The sequence below is a fragment of the Anarhichas minor genome, unplaced genomic scaffold, assembly GCF_050575085.1.
Source record: "Anarhichas minor isolate MPS153535 unplaced genomic scaffold, ASM5057508v1 ptg000062l, whole genome shotgun sequence".
Taxonomy (NCBI): domain Eukaryota; kingdom Metazoa; phylum Chordata; class Actinopteri; order Perciformes; family Anarhichadidae; genus Anarhichas; species Anarhichas minor.
Window position 1 is genome coordinate 5,434,998 of NW_027466508.1, and position 9,736 is coordinate 5,444,733.

At 38.5% G+C, this 9,736-nt stretch overlaps 1 protein-coding gene across 1 annotated transcript; it reads left to right on the top strand.

Annotated features, from left to right (window-relative positions):
* The first annotated feature begins 942 nt into the window (after positions 1–942).
* On the top strand, positions 943–7,616 carry LOC142933741 (gastrin-releasing peptide receptor-like). Its single transcript, XM_076077957.1, has 4 exons — positions 943–1,244; positions 4,602–4,920; positions 6,741–6,875; positions 7,344–7,616. The coding sequence occupies exons 1-4, from the start codon at positions 943–945 to the stop codon at positions 7,614–7,616; spliced, it is 1,029 nt and encodes a 342-aa protein (XP_075934072.1).
* The last annotated feature ends 2,120 nt before the right edge of the window (positions 7,617–9,736 follow it).

Below are 9,736 nucleotides of genomic sequence, written 5' to 3' on the forward strand. Positions count from 1 at the left end.
TACTGCTTTTTATAAAGAGGTGGAATAATATTGAGCAGGATTGAGTTCAGTCTATTGGTTCGGCCCTCCACAACAGTCCCTGGTTCTAATGTGGCACTTGAGAAAATGAATTGCACACCCCTGTCTTAGAGAGTCAGACACCCAGCACCTCTCCCTTTTCCTTTGATTTTGCACAGGATCAGACTTGTTCACAGGAAAGAGCATCACTGTCGGCTTCACACAACTTCAGGGATTTCAAAGAAGACCTGATGCTCACACATGTGGCTGTTACTTGGAGTTGCCACTCAGTTATGACAACTAGCCAGATTTTCCACATGAAGTGAATAAAGAACAACCTTCAGCGTCCAATAACTGCAGTAATATTCAAACTGTTTTGTATGTCAAATATAGGGTAACCTATTCCAAAGAGCTGCTTCTATGACTGTTGTGTTTAAGTATATTACAATTTCTATTTTATATCTCATAATTATGACTTACCAAGGGGATAATTTGGTAACACTTTATAATAACTACACACTATGAAGCATTAGTTGAGTATAAGTAAACACTTAATTCATCATTTATAAAGCATTGTTCCTACATTAACACTCATTAGTATGCAATTCATGAATACAGTTATAAATGTTTTATTCTTCATTAATAAGCTCGTCTATTATGTGTTTCATGATTGTGTTTTCATACTTTATAAATGATGGATTCCCCATTTGTAAATTAAGTATTATATATATATATTACAAACCAATTATTAATGATTAATAAGATAATTTATAAAGTGTAGGTAACTTACATTCAGTTTTCATCTTTTTTTTTTTTTCTGACGTAAATGCCCTTCCATAGCTTCTATAGGTTCACATTTAATCGTGAAGAAAAAAAGAGAAAGAAGTGGGAGTTAGAGGTGGAGCATTTGTGCCAACAGTGTCACAACTCTCAAAGGCACGGAGGATGTGGGTCACCGGTGTGGTCATCGCTTCAGTTTACGTTGCGATCAGCGTTTTGGGGCTAATCGTTAACATCACGCTCATCAAGACGTTCTGGTCTGCCAATTCCATCCGCAATGTGCCCAATATCTTCATGTCCAGTCTCGCGCTCGGGAATGTTTTACTGCTGGTGACCTGGGCTCCAGTCGATGCCAGCCGCTACGAGGAGTGGCTGTTCGGGAGAGTGGGCTGTAAAGTCATCCCCTTCATTCAGCTCACCTCCGTCGGGGTGCATGTGTTCACTCTCACTGCCCTCGCTGCTGACAGGTAGGCTACGGTTTCTGTTCTAATCATGTTATTGACCTATAATCACTTTAAAATAGCCTATATAGCAGCCTAATTAGCCAAACGTCCTATTGTTTCTCTCGTTATGAAGATAGTCACAGGCAATATGTACAATCTAAATGTTGTATTACCACAATGTAAAGCAACAATGCAACTGTGTATTGATCAGGGGGAGTATTACGCACGAGAGAGCTGTGCGCTTCTGTTCAAGGCTGCTGACAAGTGCGCGCTTGATAGAGGCAATAGATTCATTGCTGTCAATTTCTAATTTCAAAAGTTTGTTGTTATAAAGAAGACTTTTGCCTGTTTAGGGGATATCAATGTGTTTAAAATCATTGGCTGTGAGTGGAAACCTTGAATGATAGATAGGTAGATAGATAGATAGATAGATAGATAGATAGATAGATAGATAGATAGATAGATATGTACTTTATTCATCCCCAGGGGGAAATTTGTATGTTACAGCAGCAAGACACACCAAGAAGCAAAGTAACAGAGTAACCAAAATGCACAATATATACAATAGAATAACGGAGTAGGACAAATTAAATATCAGAATATAGAATATATAAGATAAAACAACAAAAATGCACAGTATATACAATGAAATAGAATAGTGTTAAATTAACTGACTAGGTGAAAAACAGTAGTGCAAAAATAAAAAATCAACCCCAGCAAACGACAGTGTAGCAGTGTGTAATTATGTGGAGGATGATCTGGCCTGAGGTGATTTATTGTAAAGTGTTGTAGCAGAGGGCAGGAATGTTCTCCTGTATCTTTCCTTGTGACAGCGGAGCTGGATCAGTCTGTGGTGTAGTTGTATAATGTTTTAAAAATGTGTTCCAGGATGCTTTAATTCACGGTTAGCATACGTGTTTCTGTTCTTCCTCTCATTATTTCCCATCTTTGACCACTTGTTGTGTTTTTTTCTCTCGACCAATGTGGCAGGAACCCCTTATTGCCTCACATACAGTCAGACCTTTGCGCTGTTATAAAAGAAGATGAAAAGATGAAAAGAAAAATGTGAAAATGAGAATACTGGTGAGCTGTATCCTGTGTATCTAATTTACATTTTATTTCTTTAATTATGAATTAATTAAAGAAATAAATTGTAATCCTGCCATCCTTATACCTGTGGCATAAGGTGAAATTAAAAAGTAAAATCGCTTTGTAACCTGTAAACTTGTCACAGACATAAACATGCATATATCTGTAATCTGAAAAATTAATCTTGGTCCCTCATTCACAGTTACATTTAGGAAAAAACTCATTAAAACAATCCCAAGAAATCTTGCTTTTTTTGCCACAGTATCTGTCAGCTAAAAGTAGCCACAACGAGCTTGACATTATGAAATAAAAGAGGTAGGCGCAGAGGAAATGAGCTCCAGCTCTCCAAGGTTTCACTTCATACTCGGTTGGCCAAGCTTCTCTATGTATCATTGGTAATCACTAATCAATTCAATGAATTGAATGCTGCAACAACAGGAAGGTGGTCAACGAGGCTGCTGGTGATGCGACTGTTGATGGGTCTTCACTAATATGTCTCAGTTATGAAACATATGAAACTAGCAACACACCCGGTAATGTTACACCCGCTCCAAAATTTCACCACTCGTTGAATTCAGTGTGTTATATATATGTTATTGTGGAATGCACGATTTGGTCCCTATAACCCCAGAACTTGGCTGAGAATCATCACGTTTTTTAAGTTTTCTTCAGTATTTAAGTAGTTCAGTGATGTATATCTGTACATCCATGGGTACATTGGAAACATGAACTGCATATAACTTTTTTGGCATACTGTTGTAACCCCCCTGCAGCTGTCGCTTTAGAGACAGTGCAGAATAACAGAAAATAGGGGAATTATCAAATCTAATCTAGCTTTGATGAGGAGATTGGTTAATAGGTCACTCGTCTGACTGCTGCACAGACAAGAAATATCCACCCCGAATTACGCAACCAACAGGTTTAATTAGTACACAATATGATGATCCATTCGCCAACAATTTCACATTTCCAAACATCAAAAAGTGTCCAAGCATGTAATATGAAAATCAAAAACACCTCTGAGATCTCAGGAATAAATTAAATTGAAAAAATGATAAAAGAAAGAGCTTAGTTCTCAAATGTCCTACCGCCCCCCCTGTGCACAAACAATGTCCAGCGAAATGGAGTCCAAGTGAACTGTGATGTCCGATTGAGATGAAGATTCCTCTCAGGTGAAGGTAGACGGTAAGCTGAATGGAGATGGGGTGAGTGGTGGCAGGCAGGACGGTGGATGGACGACACCTCTGGTTCCAACGAAGATGCTATATAAAAAAAAACAGCCGGGATATCAAATGTTCAAAATTCTAAGAATCTCCAGGCGAAACTGCAGCTCTTCAATGACTCGTCGTTCCACATTCAATATAAAGTTGTTAACTTTATTCTATCGGAATCGAACTAATCTTCTTTTCTCCTCACAACTCCAACCATACTCAAACACAGACGACGGAAAAAACAAAGATCCTCTATTAAGAGACAGATTATCACTTCTATCGATCTCTGTGCATGGAGTCACAAAGATCGTCTATTAAGGACAAGATTGACTCTCCTAGCACTTTTCTGTGTACAGAGGAAAAAACGGCTATGTGACCACTTGTCAACCTCACTTAAGGGGACAGTAACATAGTTCCAAAATATAATAATTATGATCCAGATTAAATTATTATTCTGGTTACACTTTCAATTGTGCTAATTTGCCCGAATGTTAACAATTACAATCTTTTAAAAAACTGTCTCAAGTTGTAACCTACCGAATGAGTTACAATAAGCCACTTTCTGTTGACATCCCCCAAAGCACATTGGGAATTATAGTCCCAAAACATGAACATGATTAACGCAGACGACCCAAAATAAGTGTCAGACTTAAAAAAAATTACCATTAACTTGCCCGTTAGTCTGTTTGCTCATTTTATATATATATATATATATATATATATATATATATATTCTAAACATCCAGGGCTGGGAGGTATAGGCTACAATGTTCAGCCAGAGACATTTTAAAAGCTGACATTGTCGTGTTGTGCAGTTCAGTTCTTGGAAACGTGTCTAAATCCAGGCTGCTCAGGTCAGATCTTAATCAGGTTGTTTTAAGGTAATGATATCATTTGAGCACAGGTCTTACACATTATTCTTAAATTGAGTTTCCAGACATCATTCAGAAAAACGTTTGGGTTGACCGATTGCTAAAAGAATTGTGTCACTGCTCTCATCGGCGTGGTATCAAAATGAACACCAACACGTTGTGCTAACACCTTTATCTATCTATCCAACTTATATCTCCACATCCATCAGGTACAAGGCCATCGTGAAGCCCCTGGACATGCGAACATTAAGCACCACCACCTGCATTGTCCTGCGTGTGGCACTGGTCTGGCTCCTCTCCCTGGTCCTGGCTATCCCCGAGGCCGTCTTCTCTGACCTCCACACTATCAACGTCACCTCCACTAATGAGAGCTTCGTCACCTGCGCCCATGCAAGGGAACTGCACCCCAAGATCCACTCCATGGCCTCCTTCCTCATTTTCTACATCATTCCCCTGCTGGTCATATATGTGTACTACACATTCATCGCCCGGAGCCTGATGAGGAGCGCCTCAAACCTGACTGTGCAGGCCAGTGTTCAAACTACCATCCCTAGTGACGTAGCTCGATCTTTAATGTACTGAGGTCATGAGAAAAAAGACAAAATACCATTTTAATCTACTGAAACCTAACCATGATGTGTTGATTGTTTTATAAAACTTGGCATGGAATTCACTACGGTTATATCCCCCAAATACCCAGAAATAATACCAAATGGCATAACCTCAGTGACCTTAATGGAAGCTAGAGCCCTGGTCATTAGATGTTTGATTTATTTTATTTTTTTAAAGGTGCACTGTGTATTATTAGAAGTGTGAATCTTCACTGGCCCCATGATTCAATCCGATCACCATTACTGCACATGAATACTTTTTCATCAATTAATACAAGCACTCAGACAAATCTGAACTCACATTTTATTTACAAAGGGCTTTCAAAAATCAGACTATAACAGTCTATGACATAAAAAGCTGCATCGTTTCAATACAATCTCTGTGAGGCAGTTCATACACATAACAAAAACAAAACGTAAATCATTCTGCAGTGCATCACAGTCTGCTGTTATCTACAAAAAATAAGGTTTACACACAGCAGCTCTAGGACAGGGCACTGAGTGCCATTTTACACTGCATGAATTAGCCTTGTGGATTTAACTTAACTAATGAAATAGTCTACAAACTAACAGCAAGGCAAGATCATTTCATTGGTCAACACTACGCCTGGGGAATTTTGACGGGGTTGTTGCACAAAAACTATTCAATCCAAGAGCAGACGTTTCATGAGCACACAGCCCACGTGTGAGGAGAAGGGTCGAAGCTGGAGCCCGCAGAAAATCTGTAATCTCTGATACATCTGAGTGCAGCACACAGTTTTAGCAGAAATCCAAGCGCAAGCAGCGGCTGTTTGAGTTTGTGGACAGGGTTTCGAATCAAAATCTGAAGTGAAATGAGTCATGCTCTCAAATTGAAAGCACATTCTTGAATAAAGATAATACAAACTTATAATTATAATGCATAAATAAGTGATGGTAAGTAACTTTGTCCATTAACTGAAATACTGTACAATTTTGAGGTACTTTAGTTGAGTATTCAAATTAATTTTTCAGAACAGGCAATATATTTATAAATATGGTACATATTAAGCAACCCAACGGTACATAAAGTATTTACTAGTAACTTAACCTCCACCAGCTACAACATGAAAATGCAGCTTACACAGTAATACATCAGTAATGATAATAACAATTGATGAAGAAAACGTGTTCTTCTTGTACGAATAAAAGAATAAAACTTGTTCAGGCCAAGTTGACCTGAGTTGCGTATACGTTTTATTACAGTCCATAAATCAGAGAAGCCTTCAGTACAGAGAGCACACATGGGTACAGTCTCCACCAAAGACTTTAAAGAAAAACCTTAATATGTCCCTATTTTATCCTATACCCTTATATAATATATTATATGAGATATCATCTGAATAGACCCAGTGTGTCTCTACTCACCAGATAGAACCAGTCTGTACACATGTGATCCACGGTTCTGCTATTCATGACCTCATATTTAATACTTACATAATCAATATCTCTACTATGATACGTTATTCTTTCTATCACACAAATAATCCAGTATATAAAAAACTGATACTGAAAGAGGTAATTCTGCTTCACACTGTGCCCTTTTACATTTGAGTACATTGAGTACAAAGTACATTTTGCTGTTGATACTAAGTAGAATTTTGAATGCAGGACTACGTAAAAAGATCTAAACACCTCCTCCACCTATGGCAAAAATACACTTAAATGTTAAAACACTAATGTATATCATATGCCAGCATTGTTCTTTGGTTTTGACAGGGTTTTTTCTACACCCAACAGGTCGAATCAAGAAAGCGCTTAGCCAGGACAGTGCTGGTGTTTGTTGGTCTCTTTGCAGTGTGCTGGCTTCCCTGTCATGTCATCTACTTATACCGCTCCTATCACTACTCCCAGGTAGGCTGCACAAAAAAACACATGTTTATTCTATATGTTTCTATCCACTCGGTGTGTAACACAGTTATTATCTGTATCTGTTTATTTGACAAAAAGATTTGTATTTGTGTCTTTATTCTGATCTCTGTCTACTGGATCATCGTCTTTATCATTTATTTTACTGCCATTTAAGTTTCATATAAGTTTAACTTGTAATTTGTAATATACTATTTTAACCATGTACTAATATGAATGTATCATATTTTAGCTCCTAAAAATCACAAAGCTACTGACAAAACAGGCCATACTAGCTCATTTAGACAAATGTTACTGCACAAATTCTGATTCTGGTTGTATTTGTCCAGAGCACATTCATATCCAAAGGATCTATTTACATTTGGTTACATCCCTTGTTCATGCACACCTCTATGTCTCTTCATCATTCAAACCAATGTTTCCCAACCCTCCACCCTACCTCTCTACGACCAGGTGGACACTTCCATGGTTCACTTTGTGTGCAGCGTCGTCGCTCATATCCTGGCCTCCACCAACGCCTGCCTCAACCCGTTTGCCCTTTACCTCCTGAGCGACAACTTCCAGAAGGAGTTCAATCAGCAGCTGTGCTGCTGCTATCATATGATCCTCAGATGCTCCTCAGAGAGCCCCACTCATAACATGCATGTGATATATGTCTGCAACACACGTCACTCCGGCCTGAGCATGATCAACCTTAGACAGGTCTATCCGGAGGATTGCATGTGAGGGACGTGCGTTTGTGTGTTTTTCCTTCTTTGCTTTTGAGTCAGTGACCCCATTACTATTTGTACTGTATGTTTTCACAAAACAGTTTGATCATAAGAACCTTGCATAAAGATATATAGTTGAGTTATTGTACCAAAAGGGGTACTCCAGTGTTTGAATATTACACTTTGAGAGAGAGAGAGAGAGAGAGAGAGAGAGAGAGAGAGAGAGAGAGAGAGAGAGAGACAGACAGACAGACAGACAGACAGACAGACAGACAGACAGACAGACAGCTGTTTTTCCAGTGCAGAAGGTTTGACATCTTTGTACCACACGGCTGCCATAAGGACACCCTTGACTCACGCTTACACATGTGTAGATTTAGGTAACAAAAGAACTTAAAGGTAGAAAAAGATGGATGTTCCTGTTTAAAGTTAATTACCAGTCATATTACATGCTTCAAGCCACGGAGGAAGTGTTAAACCAAGACCACAATCTTTCTCCTTAACTTACTGCTGTGAGCGCCTGAACATAGCTATACAAATAATCTAGAGTCATGCTAGTAGCTAGGAGACCGGTTTGACCTTTCCCATAATGCAACGCGACATAATCTTTGTGCTATACCCTGTGTACCTGGGAAATTAATATATCTTTCAATCCAAACACCTCCTGTTTGTCAGAGGCTGTTATAAACGTTTTGTCTCTCTAGTGGCGGGCCATATATTTTATACCTGGGCCTTCAGTGCTGTCGTACTACAGTTGAACTACCTCCTTATAACGTCATTATGACGCCACAGCTACGGGTTATTTTTTTCGTGTAAAAAACGCATATTCACATAACACGACAACATTTGACAAGTGAAACTAGTTGAAATAGCAGTAGTAGTAGTAGTAGTAGTAGTAGTAATAGCATTTGTAGTAGTAGTAGTTTTTGGAGTAGTAGTAATAGCATTTGTAGTAGTAGTAGTAGTTTTAGCAGTAGTAGTAGTAGTAATAGCATTTGTAGTAGTAGTAGTTGTAGTTGTTGTAGTTTTAGCAGTAATAGTAGTAGTAACAGCAGTTGTAGTAGTAGAAGTGGTACTATAAATATTATTAGTAGTAAAAGTATTAGTAGCATTAGAAGAAGTAGAAGTTGTAGTAGTAATATTGGTAGTAGCAGCAGTAGTAGCAGTAGTAGTAGTGTGATGACCCCTCCCTTCCACTTGTGGTCTGTGTCCTGTTTGCTGTCTGTTTGTCTTTCAGGATGTTAATCGGCCACTGATGAGCGACACCTGAGCCGGTTTGATCCCAGCTGTAAAGGTTCCTCCTCTTCTTTGGCTGGTCTCCTCTTCTTTGCTGCCTCTTCTTGGCTGACACGGCTGCTGCTTTGTTTTGATTGTTTGGTTATTTGTTTATTTGTACTTTAAATACATGTCTATTTATTACTTTTAACTCGTCTTGTCTCCCTTATGTTGCAGCCTTTGAGCCAGGTTGTGACAGTAGTCATAGTCGTAGTAATAGCTGTAGTAGTGGTCGTAGTAGTAGTTGAAATAACAGTAGTGGTAGAAGTAGTAGTAGTAGTAGCATTTGTAGTAGTATTAGTTGTAGTAGTTTTAGTAGTAGTAGTTGCACGCTGTTCAATTCATATTTTTTTTGGAATTCCGCACAAATGTTTAATTAGGCCAGGGGTCGGCAACCTTTACTATCCAAAGAGCCATTTTGTCCTATTTTCCACCAAATAAAATTTGTCTGGAGCCGCAAAAGCTATTTGATATCACAGCTTGTAAAGTGTTATGTATAACTATATTATATATACAAAAACTAGTTTGTTGTATTTATGAAAATATAGAACAAGAATAAAGACAATTCTTCACATTTTACTGCAATTTTACCTGATATAACAATATCAAACTCTTATGAAGAGCTCAGTTTGCTGCAGCAGTTGAGGAATCGCTCTTTTTCGCTCATCTCCAGCGTGACACTTTTCAGCACATGCTGTGTGCTTGTTCTGGAAGCATACAGGTAAGTCAGCATCGTTGGCAGTGAAAGCAAATTAATACGTCCACACAGAGTTAAACTCTCAATTTTCCTCCGTGACTTTTCTTTTTTTGGATTTATCCATTGATAGTTTACAGAGGGTGGGGGTCTGAAAATCATGATTA